The 17,050-nt window shown below is 39.7% G+C and overlaps 1 protein-coding gene across 1 annotated transcript in view; it reads left to right on the plus strand.

Moving 5' to 3' along the window:
* Positions 1-1,970: 1,970 nt before the first annotated feature.
* The window catches only part of YAF2 (YY1 associated factor 2), a 31,243-nt gene continuing 16,163 nt past the window's right edge, over positions 1,971-17,050 (plus strand). The window contains exons 1-2 of the mRNA XM_074539847.1: positions 1,971-2,335; positions 2,472-2,597. Coding sequence (XP_074395948.1) covers positions 2,310-2,335; positions 2,472-2,597 — 152 coding nt within the window. The 5' untranslated portion in view covers positions 1,971-2,309. The remainder of the gene's footprint in view (positions 2,336-2,471; positions 2,598-17,050) is intronic.

The following is a 17,050-nucleotide window of genomic DNA, read 5'->3' on the forward strand; positions in this document are numbered from 1 at the left end:
GTTGCACCAGGACCCATACACCTGAACTTTTGAATGTACCACCCAAATCCCATTTCAGCTCCCAAAATGAGGGTTAGTTAGAGCTCAGGGGAAAGAGGCCCAATGCTGCTGGGAAAACATGATAATTTTCAGGCATGGTCATTTGGGTGATGACCTCGAAGCAGAAGGTCTGGAACGTAACAGCCAGAAAGATTACTCTTCTGTTAGGGATAACGCTTATGTCTGGCAGTTGCATTTCCTCTTCCTGATTAGAAATGGTCCTCTCCAAGAATGGTTCCTGAGGGATTACAACATATCTCAGTGCTTTGTAACCATCAGTGGAAGTTCTGTTTCCCACAATCAGTAAGGAGAAAGTAGGCTGTAACAGAGGAAAGGTCAAGAGAAAGCAGTAGTTTCAAAACAATTACTTTCCAAAAGTGGAGAAATAATGTTTGTTTATACAGTAGAAAGAGTGTGCACACTCTTTCTCATCTTCATATGACTGCAAAATCCAGAAAAGGGCACAAGGAGACAGGTTTCTCCACTGCTTCCCATCAAGACATTTCTACACAATGTCAGGTTCAAGCACAGGGGGGACACCTCATATAATTCTGTAATTTTAAACAGCCACTTCTGGACTACTGGTGCAAAGCACTCTTTATAGTCAATGGAAAGAAATAGTCTCCATAAGTGAGAGAATTGTCTTCCTGTTGTAGCATCAGATCAATCACCTTCAGCATGAGCTTGTTTCTCCTGCTGAGAGCTGGGTCTGGTCTCCTAGTCCACGTAGATGTCTAACATGTAGATGTGGCGTGCCTCACCCTCAGATGTGAAATCCATACATTTTATTTATAATTTACAGAAGACTGCATGGGAAGCATAAAGAGATAAGGAAGAAAGAAATTGCAATAAAGAAAGACAGGGAAAGTTGAGGAAAATACAGAAAGAGAACGATAAGGTGATGAAAACGGCAATAGTGGAAGCTGAATGTGAATGCAGAAGGAATTCAGGATAAAAGGCCAGACACAAGTAAATCCCACACAGGTTTCCAATTGCTGACACACAGCATTCCTAGAGAGACAGAAAAAAACCGTGACTCTTGTAAAAGTGTTAGTTCTTTTGTATAAATGCTACATCCCAATTGAGGGGTCTTTAATTGCTTCCCTAATGTGTCAAGTACTTTACCTACATTTTCCCTCTCTATCCCAGTATTTCTAGCTGAAATTTGTCTTGACAACTTTGCCTTCAGAAAGTTTCTCTGTTGTCCACTTGCTTAATTTTTAAACCCGTCTATGTTTTCACACACTTCAGTAAAACTCCCCTTGGGCATATTTTGTTCTCGAAATCTCATGATTTCTTGGCAATACATCAGTAATAGCTTTGGCCACTGAGATGCTGACCGGTATAATTTCATTGTCTGCTTGCATTCTGCTCTCTACCTGTGTCTAACTGCTGTCTTTGTTATGTTCTTAGGACATGTGCTCTTTGTTCTGTTTGCACAGCATCCTGCAAAATGGCATCCTCGTCTGTGAGTGGGCTCTGGTGCACCCTGATAATAGAGGTGATAAACACCCGTGTCCTGTCTGAGGTTGCTGTGATGCACGAGAACCACGCTGTACTTGCAAGCTTTTAAGTGCAAAAGTAGCACCGTGCACACAGGGACAAGGTAACACCAGGTTTTGTATTGGTACCCATCGCGTTCTCCCTTGGCCTCAGGCCAACGGGATGCTTTAGAGCAAGACTTCTAAGCAGAAGTTCGTATTCAGTTTATTCCCGTTTGTTTCTTACTGTAAATCACGGCCTGGAGCAATTTCTGTGGGAAGAAGCACAAGACAATCTAGACGCTAAGGCGAGCAACCTTGGACGATAACAAGGGCGGCTTTAAGAGAAGCGCCTGCAGGCCGGCCGCAGCCGCTCACGCCGCCGCTCTGCCCGTGCTGCCCAGCGCCGCCTCCCCGCCGGGGCCGCCCCCCGGCGCCGGTACCGCCCCCGCTCCGCCCGCCGCCCCCAGCAGCCCCCGCGTTACCCCGGCCCCGCCGCCGCTCGCAGCGCCCGAGCCGCCGGCGGAGCGAAGGTGCCGCCGTGCGCGGCCCGCCGGGCGCCGCGGCCTGCGGGCGCCGCTGGTTGGCGGCGGGGGGACACGTGAGCGGGGAGGCGGCGGCAGCGGCGGCGGCAGCGACAGCGGGAGTTTCCCCGACAGCTGGAGGTTGCGGCGGCGGCTCCTCCTCCTCGGGTCCCCGCTAGAGCCCAGAGACCCCCCGCGCTCCTCCTTATTGACAAACGCACAAAGGGCCGCGCCGGGGCCGGGCCGGGACGCGTCTGGAGCCGGCATGGGAGATAAGAAGAGCCCGACCAGGTAGGGGCAGCGGCGGCGCTTTCTTGTTCCCTCGGGCCCTCCGGGGACGCGGGGCCGGCGGTGGCGGCGGGGGCGCCCCGGGGGCGGCGGGCGCGTCGCGGCCGGTGCTGCCCCTGGCGCGCGTGTGTCTCCGCAGGCCGAAGCGGCAGCCGAAACCCTCCTCGGACGAGGGGTACTGGGACTGCAGCGTCTGCACCTTCCGCAACAGCGCCGAGGCCTTCAAGTGCTTGATGTGCGACGTGAGGAAGGGCACCTCCACACGGTGGGTCGCCGGCGGAGGGGGAGCGGGGGCGGCGGGGGAGCGGCTGCGCGGCCGTGACAGGAATTGGGGCCGGGGAGCCGCGGTGCATCCCCGGGGTGTGAGGGAGGGCGGCGTGACAGGAATCGGGTCTCGTTTATCAGGGGTGGGGGCGGGAACACGCAGCCTCCCCCGGCCGGGGCTCCTCGGTGAACCTGACCCAGCGCTGCGCCGGCGTGTGTAGAAACAGAAATAATAAATACCAGGAAGGGCATAATTGCCTGCACAGCGTAACCCTGGAGAGCTTGTGCCCTCTCAGGAAAAAGAACTGTGCCCTAGGGTGTGCCTGCTAAGACACTCAGCCTTTAAATTCTTTTAAAATTTTTTAAAAATTCTTTTTCTATGAGTTTAACTTTGCCTCATACATAACCCCTTTGTTTGATTATTATTGGCAGTATTAGTATTATTTTAATTTGCTTTTCATCACAGAGCATCACCACTGAGGGCAATAGGGGGTGGATTATAACCCTTCAGTGTTTAGGGAGAAATTGTTAGCTGAATTGTGCTCTATGGAATTGTCTCCCTGTGTAAGCATGACTTGCCAGGAGGACCTTTTCTCCATACACCAGTCACAAAGCTGGCGGTGGATTAACTGGTTCCTGTGCCTGCCGGTGGCCTGAACATGTGTGCTTGGGGAATGGAGGCTTTTTACAAACGAACCTGAGTGCACTTGAAGGCATGCAGGCTAGTGGAAGAGAAGGTTGCTCAGGAATCCTTCTTACCATACTATGGGTTAATCCCATCAGCAAGAGAAGTTTAAATGGCAGTCAAGTTGCAATCCTATCAAAAGCCACAATTGCATTGTAGATATTGGTCAAAGCAGTGCTGAGTATGACTTGCAATAAATGTTACATGTTTGAAATTGTAAGTGCAGGGTTGGGTCCAATTACTTGACAAAAATGATTATTCTTTATTTCAGGAGCTAGTTTCCCTGACTTCTGAAAAACAGAATAAATATTGGAAGGACTTCTCATAACTTCAGTTGTGAACATTAGTTGAATGCAGTGGTTTGTTTTTTAACAAAGGAAATCAGTAAGGTAAATGTGACAAGAGGGAATTGCATCTGTCACATATATTATGGTTTCCAGTTATAACAATGGCATTATAGTTATATCACAGAGAGATGTCTACAGATCAGTATTGTTCAGCAAAATAAAACTGATGAATTAATGCAATGACTTTAAAAACATAATGAAAGAAGCCTCTTTAACATCCAGTCAGTTTGATAAGAAATTCCATTTTAAATTATGTTTGATTGCTTTGGAAACTCAGCTGGATAAAAGCATCGAAACTTAACAAACAAACAAAAAATGAAGCTCGTGAGAAACAAATATTTTCATTGTCTTCTAGTTTCCCTACTTGAATATTTCCTCTTTTAAATAATTTTGCAACAAAGTGTCTTTTTTCTTTCTTTGGTTTCCACTTTCTCCCTGACGGTGACCTGGTATGCAAGCTGTAGTTGATAGGTTGATTTTTTTTTTTTCTCTACTTAAACTCTGTAACAATGTGTCCCTGAGTAGGTTCATGGGACTCTTTTTCCCCCTAAGGTTTAGATGAGTTGCGTCTTCATATGACTGCAAAATCCAGGTTTTACACATGGCATGAGGTAGATAAAAGTTGAAGTTTTAGGCCAGGCAGCTTTTGTCTGCAGTTCTGATATATGATTTGAGCCAGTAAGTAGACCTTTGTGTCCATGAAGAGAATCATTAGGGTGCCAAAGAAACACAAAAGGCCAGCTGGGTGTTTGTTTGTGGTTTTTTTTTTTTTTTTTCCTCCTAAGGACCTGGAGTCCAAGTGACCAAATTATTACCTTGGTAAAGTATTTGTTGCCTATAGGACAAAATGGTTTTCATCAACATGGGGCAGGATAACAATGCTACCATGTTTTGATGGCACTGAGAATACATTATTTATTTATTTTAGTCTTCCATTTTGAAGCTTGATGTTAGATTAAGGTAGTGCATCAGCATGGTTGTTGCTGTGCAGTGGTTCTTACTTAAAAGTTTTAACTTTTTTAAGGATTAGAGCTTTGTCTATAAGACATTGTAAACTGCTACTTTTTTTTTTTTTAATTTAGAGCAATCTCTTTTCTTGTGTTGAAATGTGTAATACTTGATTCTGCATGTTAAACTTCACTTAGTGTGACCAGAATTGCAGGTGGAAAGACAGGCAATTAGATTGAAGCTAAGTGGGTTTGAAGGCCACTGGAAATTAGGTGCAAAGTTGATTAATCTTTCTTTTTTAATACTTATTATGCACATTTACCGTTACAGAAATATTTTCAGGTATAGGTAGGGTTTGTAGGTGTTTTCACTGTTAAATAATTTCTTCTCTCTGAAAGAATTATCTTTAGTGCCAGAGGCTAGAAGTGGATTATGTTCTTTAGTAATTGATAGAATTGTTAGGATTAGTGCAAATGTTTAAAATTTCTTTATTATATTTTATTTCTAGACTGAATTTTCAAAGCAGATTAGATCATGGAGTTAAATTTACTTTTTGTCTATGGCAGTATTGCATTGAATGGTTAGACTGGGCTGTCCTTGGAGAGGGATGTCCCAGGGGAATTCCTGGATGCTTCAGGAGGTGGTGTGACTGTTCCCACCTGGTACTAAAGGAATGGTGCTGGTTAGATGTGCCCTAAGTCAGATGGAAACCTAAGATCCTGTCTGCCAGATGGATATCCCTCTGCCTTCTACTCTACAGCACTTGCCAGGCATTAGTTTGGTCATGCCACTGAGGATCTAAACTCTCCACGTACACATGGCTTTAGCATTTACTTTCTAACCTAAATGTTCTGGTTTGTTGCTTGGGTACTGAGAAATTACTGTGTTCCTCTTGATGAGAGAGGAACTGAGGATAGTAATTTTCTACATGTGACCTTTAAGACATTTTGAAATCTTTGTAGATGAAAGATGTTATATAAATGTAAGGAACATAGGACTGTAATAAGTACTCTTTCTTGAACAAATCTCCTGCTGAAGTTCATTAGAAGCACAAGTAAGGAGTACTGAATAGAACCCTAATGTATTGTATTATAGAGGGAGCTAGTAGTGACTGCTATATTTAGATTGCCTAATAGTTTCCATTATAAAGAAACTGCATGACCTTTTTGAGAAGATTTGTTGTTTGCAAAAGCCATTGTAGTTTGGCAAGAGGAAAAGTCTTTAGGCTAAATAAGTGGTTTGATTTCCTTGCCCCATGAAATTAAGTTTTGCTCAGACTAAATCACTTGAAAATCTTCATTCCCTCTCTGTCACTCATGCTGTACAGAAAAGTCTGTGCTAGAGCCCTAAAAAAGCCCAGACTGGAACTGTGTAAAAGCAACAGAGGCAATGATGGTATGCTGAGAACACAGAATTATATGGCTCCTGGGGAGGTTATAATGGGGTTGCTGAATTTGGGTTGGCTCTCACAGTTACTGCTTTGTCAAAAGACAGTTGCCTCCACTGGCAAGCTACCATTTCTTCTTCTGTTCTCATGGCACTGTCTGAATCAGGAGTGTACCAATACTGGTTGACCTTCAAGAACTGGGCTGGATCCTTGGACAGACCTTATTGCAGCAAGTATTTGCTCCCAGTTTGTCTGTCTTTCAATAGATGTTTGGATTTTGCTTTCCTTGCCAGCTAACACCATTAGTCACTGTAATTTAGATGTGTTGTAAAGCTGAAGATTAAGAGTTTGTGTTGCTGGGAAGAAATACACAAGAGGATTGCCATTCCCTCTGAAGGAGTGTATGTTTCCTACTCTCTGCTGCCTTCTAGGAGGCTGCATTACTGCCCTATTGTCACCTCTCTGCTTCAACTTCCTCAGAAGTGTTATTAAAGCTCTTGTTATTCAGTTAGCAATAGCATCCAGATTGAAAATTACCTGTCACTTTGCTTTCCTTCATGTGTTTTTTATGCATGTGGTCTGATCTCTAGTTGCAGGATCCTATTCTTTTTTCCATGTTGTTACAAACCACTTCTCCTTTCAGTGTGAATGATGAGTATCCAGGGCAGTGTAGTGAGAGCTACAGGAGGAACTGCAAATACTGGCTTTTTAAACTTTGAAGTGCTTGTAATGATATTCTACTGTGTAAACAAAGCAGAAAAAGGATGCGGGGACATGCGATCAATTTCTCCTTTTCTGACTAGATAACGTTCTCTGATTCTTAAATTACAGAAAGGGGCCACAAGTGTGGCTTTAAGGATAAAGGATGTTTTTACTAATAGTGAAAACTCTCTTGGCTAGTAGTAGGGGAAGATTTGTTTATACAAACATATTTTATGATTGTTATGGTTTTATTTTCTAGAACCACTTTCATTACTTGCTTTGAATTAAAACAAACCAACTTAATCTTGTCAATGAATCTGAGTCTTAGCGCCTGCTGTTCAAGCTCTTTTTCTTTTGTTTGACTGGGAAAAAGGGAGTGTAAGGAGATGAGACAGGTACAAATGACTTCTGTGAAGTGTTGTGGGGTTTTCTTTTTTTTTTTTTTTTTAATTTGGGTTTAGGGTGGTTTTGTAAGCGGTTCCTATTTGTTACACATGTTGAGTGAGCTCTTGTATGTAATATCATTCATAAAATAGTCCCTGAAATTTGTAGGCAGAGTGAGAAAGTCTTGTTTAGTTAGGATGAATTTTTGTGGATTTGGGATCTATACCTCTTAATGTCCTTTACTGTTGAAGTAGAGATAATATATAACCAGCCAAATGGGGGCATGGCTTCTGCATCCTATGATCTATTGATCATCATCACTGAATCATTGCCTTTCTCACAGCCTAAAGTATGAAAAGCCACATTTAAATCCCACCAGAAACCTAAGAGTGTGAGATAATAAGGAACCTGGGATAGAATCTTTCTATATTTCCTTGGTATTTGGTTGATGTTCCTTGACTGTGCCTGAGAGTTTGGCCCTCTAATGTATTTTATTATCATGTCTGATGAGCTCCTAAATACGAGATACAGGTCTGTGCTTGGAACTGCTGTGAGTTTGTTTTGTGCTTTGAGAGTCATAAATAAAATGTTTAATTTTTTAACTTGGATATCAAGGTCATTTTTCTTCAGAAAACATGTGCAATGTGTTTAGTCATGTACCATCTGGATGTTTATAAGCACAAATCAGTTACATTTAATCAAATCTGGTATTTGTATTTCTGTTGAAGTGCAGTACGGCTGAGGACAGAGTTGGTACTTCCCTGGTATATCTGGTTTAACGTGTCTGTTTCACAACAGCTTGTTAAGGACTCTCCTGCCTTCCAGAAGCAGCCTCGGTGTGTGCACATGCGCCTGCGTGTCAGGGGAAGGTTGGGAAGGAGAAAAAGAGGAAGAGCTGCCTGTCATGCTGATTTCACAAATACATGACTGAATCAAGCTCAACAGACTCAAGAGCTGTTCATTGCTTGTGGTAGTTTAGAGAAGGAAATATTTGTAGGAATGAAGTGAGTGGAAAATTCATACAGAGCTTGGTAAAATATGGGTTGTATATTGCAAGTTTTATGGTTTAGTGTTAATATTAAATTATGAAGAGAAGCAAGAATATATAGTTCTCTTTTGCTCTGTCGATAGCCATTGAGTAATCCAGTCATTCTGGACTTCCAGTTTTCTTTTTAAAGAGAGTTTTTAAAACTAACCTTTGAAATTGTTTAGGAATTTATTTTCCCTGAAAAATATAGTGAAACTTAAGAATTCTGCAGACATCATTTTCAATGTTGTTATAAAACAATGAATTAATTTTTATTGATTGGGTGGCTCTGTTAGATGCTCCTTGTAGGTGGAGCTTGTATGGGCAATAGAAAATGCAATGAGCAGCCAACCAAAAGAAAATCAAGTCTGTATTTTAGAAAGGAGTAGGGAGAGATTGTTGACATTTTTTTGAGATGAAATCTCATGTTAAATCTTTGTAGTTTTGAACCTGACAGATACTTTAATTTGTTGCTCTAAGAAGCTCATAAAAATTGTAATCTACTTGATTCACTACAGTCTGGTATCCTTTTGTATCTTGTTACTTAAGTAGGGCTTTTTTTTCATGTAGTTGTGGGGCCTGCTGTGCTTTGTGCAGTCTTTTTTGGAATTCATAATTTATAGTTTGAGTCACCTTCATGCAGGATTATCTTGTCAGATAGTTCTCACCACCTCTCAGCTTGATTGTTGTTCTATTCCTTATTCTTTTTCCAAATTATAATTAAAAATATTAAATAGTATCACTGTAGAACCTCACTATAAATGCTACCCCATAGATACATGTAAATATATCTACAGCTGGTTGTTGGGAACTATTAAGCAAGCAGACTCAGATTTTGAACTACATTCTGCACAACTTTGTCCTCATCATAATTTAGCTTAAGGGGGAGAATATATTTTACTATGTTTCAAGTCAAGACTGGCAATGTGTGTTTCTTTTCTGCTACTCACCAGGGCTACTAGTCCATTAAAGAAAGAAACTACACTGTCAAACCATTTGGCTTCATTCTTTAATGCACCCAATTCTTAAATAATTTCTTTCTAGTATCTTTCTGAAATTGAATTAGATTGAAATTTTATTTGCCCATTGTAGGATTTTTTTCCCCTTTTTTTTTTTTCTGCAGTACTTGATGACTTCTTTCACCTTTCCTATATTCTCTAAACATCTTTTTCTGAGGGTGAATTTCATTAGAGGCTGTTGACTGCCATGACTGCCATAAATAACATTCAGTTTCTTTTATTCTAGCTTGAACTCATACTCCCTTGTTTAATTTGGTTATATGGAATTAAACTTTTGTGTGGGTACTGAAGCAAAGAAGTCTTTATGCCATCTGGTATTTGCTTTCTTTCCATGATTAAGTACTTTCCTTTGGGGCATAAGTAGTGTGTGTTTTGATAAATGTTGCTTTGCTTGCTGGTTTTTGTTTTGGCTTTTTGGTTTTTTTTTTTGTTGGAAATGTCATCTTTGTTTTTAGTGCCACCAGTTTTATTTTATGTGTCTTTTATAGGGAAAATGGTCTGTCCTGGACTGAAAGCTACTAGGATTTGAATAAACACCTAAAATAAGATTAGGTATGTTAAAAGAGAAGATTAGCTGGCAAAACGAAAGCTCTTGTATCACTTGTAAAGTGAGGAGAATTTGCATTTTCTGCCCCTAACTTTTTATCCAATTTTTCCTTGATTGCTGTGACAGCCCACTCTGCCTGTTCCTGTTTAAAACTTGATAGAAATATCTGTACTTTTCATCTTGAAAGTCAGGTTAGAATGAACAGTATGCTTTGCAGAACATCCTCAGAGTATCAAATGATGTCTTTTCTTGGCTCGTACTGTCAGCTACAAGATACTTTTGAAGTAGGCGAGTTAGAACAAAATACTAAGTGTTCAATTTTTATACTTTCACGCAGTGGCTTATCCTGGTTTAAGTAGGACAGAGATCCTGAGGATTGTCTGTTCTGTGAAGTGCATTCCACTGGTATGCAGTATGCTGATGTAGAGCAGGCTTGAACTTGGAGAGTTCAGCTGCAGAATGTTGTTGGGAGGCTTTTGGCTGGCAAACTTTCCATCAAAAGTCAGATTGAAGGCTAGAAGATACGACCTTGATGTCTACAACAAGTTTTTTCTTGTTTTCTTAGGAATTGAGGAGTGGGGAGGAAACAAGCAATTGAAAATTTTCCTATTCTGACTTATTGAAGATTTGGAACCTATCTTTAAACTATTCCAAAATGCTTGACTATACTTTCACTGTACCATATAGCTCATATGACAGTGCCTAGTAGAAAAAAATTGTGTGAATGAGTAGGGGTTTGAAAATTCACTATGGAAATAGTTCCCAACTCTAAAAGCTGAAAAAAGTTGGTTTGGCACATGCTGTGAAAGACAAGTTATTTGTTATAGCTATCATTGAAATCTGTGGTCATGCACTAGAAATTCTGTAATTGAATAAGAGGGATAAAAGAGAATATGACAACTCATTCTGTGGCATCTTTTTAGATTAATATTAATCCTATTCATGAAGAACATTATGGAGACTTAATTTTTTTAGGGAAAGCGTGTAGCCTTTTCCTCTACTTAAGGTAGAGCAAATTTACATCTTCTAAATCTGCTTCAAAAAATCTTTGTGGAGCTGGCTCTGAGTGGAAGAAGTTTCTAGAAGTTTCTGCTGCCATCTTTTGGGAAGATGACCCTTGCAGTGCAGAACAAATACAATAGGTCAGAAGCAAGCTCCTTCCAGTTGGATGACAAAACTAACTGTACCAAGGATAGGCTCTGTCCAGTGCAGCAATGACTATGCTGCTGCATCAGTGTGAACCTCATGTTTTGCATGTCTTTTTGCATAGGTGCAAGGTTTCACAGTTTCTGCAGAAAAGGGACAGAGGAGCAGCATGAAGGATCCAGTCCTTTGTGGGATCAGCATTTGGAAGCGGTTACTTCCCCATGTATCCCAAGGATCTGGAGGTTTAGGAGACTGTAACCACTCCTTTTTATGTAGGCTCCCAAATACTGCCTCCTCAGAGGATATTGTTAGAGGACATTGAGCTTCCTGACCCCTGCTCATATGTAGCTCATTGTCATCTAGGAAATGTAAATTAGTTGATACCAATATGTTTCTCAAGCAGGGTATTTTCAGTGTTGCTGCCACACTGAGCATTGGTGCACCACAGCTTGTGGCATATGGGGAAGAATGCTAACAACAATGTGCAAGAGGTTGGAGCCTTTTAACTGGTTGTTGGAGAAGTAACATTTGATGGTGGCTTTGAAAACTATCCATGAAGGTGAACTTTGTCTTTCTAAAGGCCCTGATCAGATAGTTCTTAGAGCAGGCTGTTATGCACTGTACCAGTTGCTTCAGGAGACTTGCTGGCCTCATCTGTTAAATGTCATCTGGAAAATAGGGCATTGCCTTTAAGGGAATGATTAAATAGGGACACTGCCTCAAGGGGTAGTTTTCTGCACATTTTTACAGTGACTGATAAAACCATATGGGTCATGTGAGTCTATTCTAATTGAATCAGCTTCTATTGAAAGATGGAATTGCTAGAAATGCACTGAATGGATGAATTCCAAGTAAATGATTCATACTGTAAAACAGCTAGGAATATGAAAGCACAAATCAGAACTGTCTGAAAGTTAGAATTCAAATATACATAGGATGTGTAGAAATTGCATTGCTACTCTGCTATATGCAGATGGATCTGTATCATGTTTTTTCCTACAGACCACTGGCTCCATTGTTTGCACTGTCATAATTATTCACTTGCATTATTTGCAGAGGCAGTGAAATGGCCTGTTAACACTCTAGCATATGACAGAAGTAATGGTAATGAGGAAAAATAATTTTGGATAGCAAAGTGTTGAAGATGCATTTAATCATGAACTGCTTCAATGCAGCAATAAAGACTAGTTTCTCACAAGATGGCTTTGTGTGGTGATTAGTGAGGTCATATTCATGTGACACAGCAGGCTAAATGTCGTTTAATCTGATAGTTTTTATTCTATGAATAGCTTAATAGAGTACTGATGACTAAAGGAGAGTGAGCTGATCTGTGTCAGAACCCAAAGACTGCTGTTCTGGTAGTGATTTAATTTAATTGCTAGCAACTTGTACTTGCATTACAAGAACTTGGCAGTAGGAAATATTTTTTACTTTTCACAGGACTTAAACTGTTAAAAATCAGGAGTGGCATCACAACATGAGCTGCTTGCTTCTGTGTAGAACACAGGTTGCAAGATCCAACTGGCCACACCATTTGCAATACTATTTAGTGTACACATTGTCCCTGATGATTTCCTGTTTGCTTTAAATAATATCAATGAGCTGCTTAATAGTCAGTGATGTGAGCCTTTTTTATTAGGAGGCAAGTTGTGGCTTACTGGAACTTGATCTCAAAAGCCAGCAATAGTAATGGAACAAAGGTTTGTGCTGGATTTGTAGTGAAGTTGAAAAAGCAGCTTCCTTTGTTATGGAATAGTTTTGCAGAACCTGAAAGCTCTTGTACAAGGTGCTGCAGAAAGAGATTGTAGAATAGATATGGTAGTCAATAACAAGTTACATGTAATTTTAAAAAGCAAATTTTTGCTTTTGTGTCAATTTTTTTTGCTTGTGTCAAATCTAGAAGAAAAATTTAAGTTAGTTGAAAAATTGCCTGATAGAAAAAAATAGTCTGAAATGCTGTAGATGCTAGTCTGCAGATATATGGAAGGATATATTAAAAGCTGTTGTACATTTTGTGTGTACAAATGCTTAACAATTCTCTAATTATCGGGGAATTAGTGTTTTACATTTGACAAAAATAGTCCCTCTACTATTGAAGTTTAAAAACCATTGCATGCTTTTAAGTGTTTACTGTCAAACTAACACTGGAAAATTTCATTGTCCTGAAGCACAAAAAAGGATCAGTAGAAAAGGTAGGGAGTTGTTTGCTTGGTTTCTGTGCCAGACTGCATATACTTACACCTTAATGGTACAGATGTAAGCATAAACTGGAATGAATGGCCTAAAATGTAACAGTTAAACTTTTACCTTCTTACTTGGAAGTTTAATAAGATTCTGCCACTCTCTAAATGTCAAATTGGTTGTTGATTGCCAGCATTTTTACTTTAGGACAACCACTGAAGTGCCTGAATACATGTATGCATGTCTTGGTTGTAGTTATTTTTTTTCTCTATTATAAAGAATTCAGGTAATAATTTCTTGACTCCTAGGAAATTCTTTTGCATTTTAAGCCTTGCTAAGATTATGATGTAAAATTTAATTTGGTCGTGTTTGTTTTACTTAACACTGACAATACCATTTCAATGACTATACAAATGTAGGCCTCAGCCTTCCAACATTTTTTGTGAATTCCTAGTATTGAAAAGAAGAGCAGTCTCTCTGAAGTTAAGCTCTTCAGAGGCAGAGGTTAGCTCAAAGCAGGGAAGAGTCAGATAGCTGTGTATATGCTTAATTTTTAGGCGAATGTTTCGGTGAAGTTGCTTATGTTTTTGTCCTTGAAACCAGTTACATGGGAGGGAAAAGAGACTCTGGAAGAGACATAGATACAAAAATCACTAGTGTTAGTGTACCTGTTTTGCAGAAAGACTTTTTCACTCTGATAAAGAGTGAAGACATGCCTGAGGAATTGGAAATGTTAATTGCTTTCTTGACACAGTAACTTGTTTTCAGTATATAGGGGTGGGAGAAGGGAGGTAACCCTGAAAAAACCATGACTAATGAGTGGGAGGAAAATTTATTGACTTCTTAGTAAGGTTTACTTCAGGGTAACATGTGACTTGGTGCAGAAACTGAATTTGAAGTATCTTTCTTTTGTTCTGGAGCCATCTAGACATTCTGCCATCTAAATCTACAGCATTGATCCATCATGGCAAGTCACATTCCAAAGCTGCTGGTTGTAAATTGTTCTGTGATATGCTGAGTGAAAAACTGTCTAAGCTCTATTACAAATTTAGAGTTAGATCTTTGTGTAATTAATGTCTTTTTGAAAATGCACAGGAAGCTTCATACTCTAAAATTGCTGCAATATTCAAATATAGATGAGCCCTGTAAAAGTTACTGAAATAAATACTGTAAGAATTGCTCAAAACATTCATTGCTATGTGAAGGTATTCTAATATGTTACTGCAGTATTCATACCTTAGAAAATCTTCTACCTAAAACCACTTCTTCACATCCTTCAATTTGTTTAAAAAGCTGCTTCCTGTACAATCATGCCTCTTTCTGTTTGTCTCCCTTTATATGTCTGCTTGCTTTCAAGATTAGGAACAACCTTTTACTTTTTAATTAATTGCTCTAGTTACTGTATTAAGAGATATTTGAGAATGTGGCCCTTCGAGAAATGAGGACGTGCTTGGAGGAGTTTTTAGCAGAGACTAGCTAGAATATGATGAGGAAGTAGAAAGTATGTGAAGATAAGCTTTTCTTGACATTCCAGTAATGACTGGAAAAATGGAGATTAGAGTATTACTGTGGATATCAGATTTCTATTAGCCTCTTGAGACATTAATATTTAGGATAGATGTGAGTGGAAAATGATCTTCAAATAAATTATAAGATATTTAAAGTCTGTACATTTGTATTGCAAGATGACCCAGTGTAGTAATGAAAGAACAGAGTAGAATTTGAATGATCAACTTTGTTCTCAACAAGATTTTAATGCCCTTAACTGTATTCTGTTTATACTTTAAAAAGACATGTATGAAACAAACATCAGAAAATCAGGATTTTTTTCAGGGTTTGGAATGTTTACAAGGCATTTCTGAAATCATTGCTAGATGAGGGAGTAGCAAAAGCTGGTGGAGGAAGAATACTATACTGGAATTCCATTAAAAAAAAAAATTAGCTGAATCAGCTCAGTTGGAAACAAAGAAGGAGATAGATAAATCTGAAGAGGAAGGTGGGATTCAGGAGCACTTCAGTGGTTAGGAGCTGACTGACTTTCTCTGGAGCCCAGTGAGTAGTTCTAGGTATTTTTTCCTACAAGCTGGTTGACCTTGTTCTTTTATGCTTTGCACAAAGGTACTGAATTGGAAATGCCTGATTGATTTTAGAGTTTCTACTACATTAGAACTATGACAGGTGTTCTAAGTTTAGTCCAAAATGCATCAGCATACCCTGTCTACAATGCAGTTTTTGGAATGATCTCCAAGACTTTCCCAAGGAGGCACCATAGAAAAAGTCATATGTGGAAACTCTAAAGTCAAAAGCATTTCTTTTTTGTACTGATTCTATTCCTTAGCAGTCAGCTTCATGGGTTTGACCAAAGATGGCATATATAAATAGATTATTTACTACTTGTGAGACCTCTTGACTGTAGCAATTTTGCTAATTCCTGTAAAATCCTGGAGAGTAAAATTCAGGGTGCTAATTGACTAGAACTCCAGGTTTCCAAAGAATGAGTCCTGTCATGCCATGCTGGTGGGAGAGAAGGACACTGATGTTCAGAAACATGCTGAATTCACTGCCTAAGCCCTGTGCAGTGAGGGCCTAAAAGCAGCAAGAAGTTGAGGAGATGTGGGAACTTGCATTTGCTTGGAAACATTTATTCTGTCCTCCTGAATCTCCTGAAAGGGAAGAAAACTTCAAATACAAAGATTTTTCATTTTTGAGGAAATGAATCTATGACCAAGGGTAAGATGAAATCAGTCAGGTTTCTGTTCCAGATATTTCTAACTTCTCTTTCTTGAGGAATAAATCTGCTGTCTTGAACAAAAAGTCCATGTCTCCTTGCAGGGAAGATAAATGTAGATAAATGGTACTGCTTAAGGATTAGGAGTGTCTTTGAATAAAACCTCTTTAAGTCTCTGAAGCCAGATTTGGTTTGGTGGTAGGGTTTTTTTTCAAAGAAGTGGAGAAAAGGATGACATTCATTTGCAAAGTTGGAATTTTGAAATGTGTGTGTTACCACACAGAGATTCTACATTTATAAATGTGGAAACCTATGACGAAATATCAGAGGCTTTGTTTTTCTTCGGAGCTTTTCTTTTTCTGGGAGGGAAAACATGGCAGGAGATAAGATACGCTGATCAGTCTTCAACTGTTCTGATGAATAGACAATTCCAGGTATATAGTAGCTACCCCTTCTGTTTGATAGTATCATCATGATCATAGAGGTCTTTTCCAACCTAAACAATTCTTTGACTCCATGATGTTACCTCTCTCATTGAGTCCTGCTGTCATCCAGAAGGTAACTGATTAGTATTTGCAAGAGAAATTTGAGTCCATGAATCCAGAATAGCTCCATACCGTCTTGGACAACTAGGACATAACATCCTTCTGTAGGAATAGAGTTTCATGGACAATTTCTTCCTGATTTTTAAGATGGGACAAGTTTAATAGGAAACCAGGAAGTAAGAGGAATTAAAATTGTATCAGATTTTTGATAGCTAAGTAAAACTGGACTAGGTTATTCTCTAGTTATTGGAGGAAAAGTTTGGCAAGTAATTTGACCAGAGCTCAGTAGCAGACTTAAATATCAGGCCTCATGTGCTGTTTTAAGTTTTTAGATAAATTGTGTGTGTCTCTAGCTTTAGAAAACAGATAATTTGCCACGTGAGACAGGATAAGCCTCTGGCAAGAGCTATTGGCCTGAATTGAAGCCAGGGGGTGGTTGGACTTGAGGAAAAGGAAGGAAAGGATCACATTAAAATGGAAACTCTTCCATTTTAAGCAGAATTGAAGGATCCAGGTCTTCTGTTGAAGAACATCTTTCACCTTTATTGAATGCTGAGGTTACAGCATTTTCTTAATCTAGACTCATTGTGTTTCAATTGGAAAATTGTAATTTTAATATTTCTGCAGTAGTAAAATATACAAAACGGGAGATAGAGCTTCAGGAAAGAGCGTGCCTTTGAGTAAGTTGCCTGCTCTTCAGGATGTCTGAAGCCTCTAAACTGCATCTAAACTGCACATTATAGATGACAATACACTTCCCTCAACAGGTTGGAAAAAGCGCTGGGACTTAATGATAGCATCTAGATTT

Source organism: Zonotrichia albicollis, chromosome 4 (assembly GCF_047830755.1).
Source record: "Zonotrichia albicollis isolate bZonAlb1 chromosome 4, bZonAlb1.hap1, whole genome shotgun sequence".
NCBI classification, from domain to species: domain Eukaryota; kingdom Metazoa; phylum Chordata; class Aves; order Passeriformes; family Passerellidae; genus Zonotrichia; species Zonotrichia albicollis.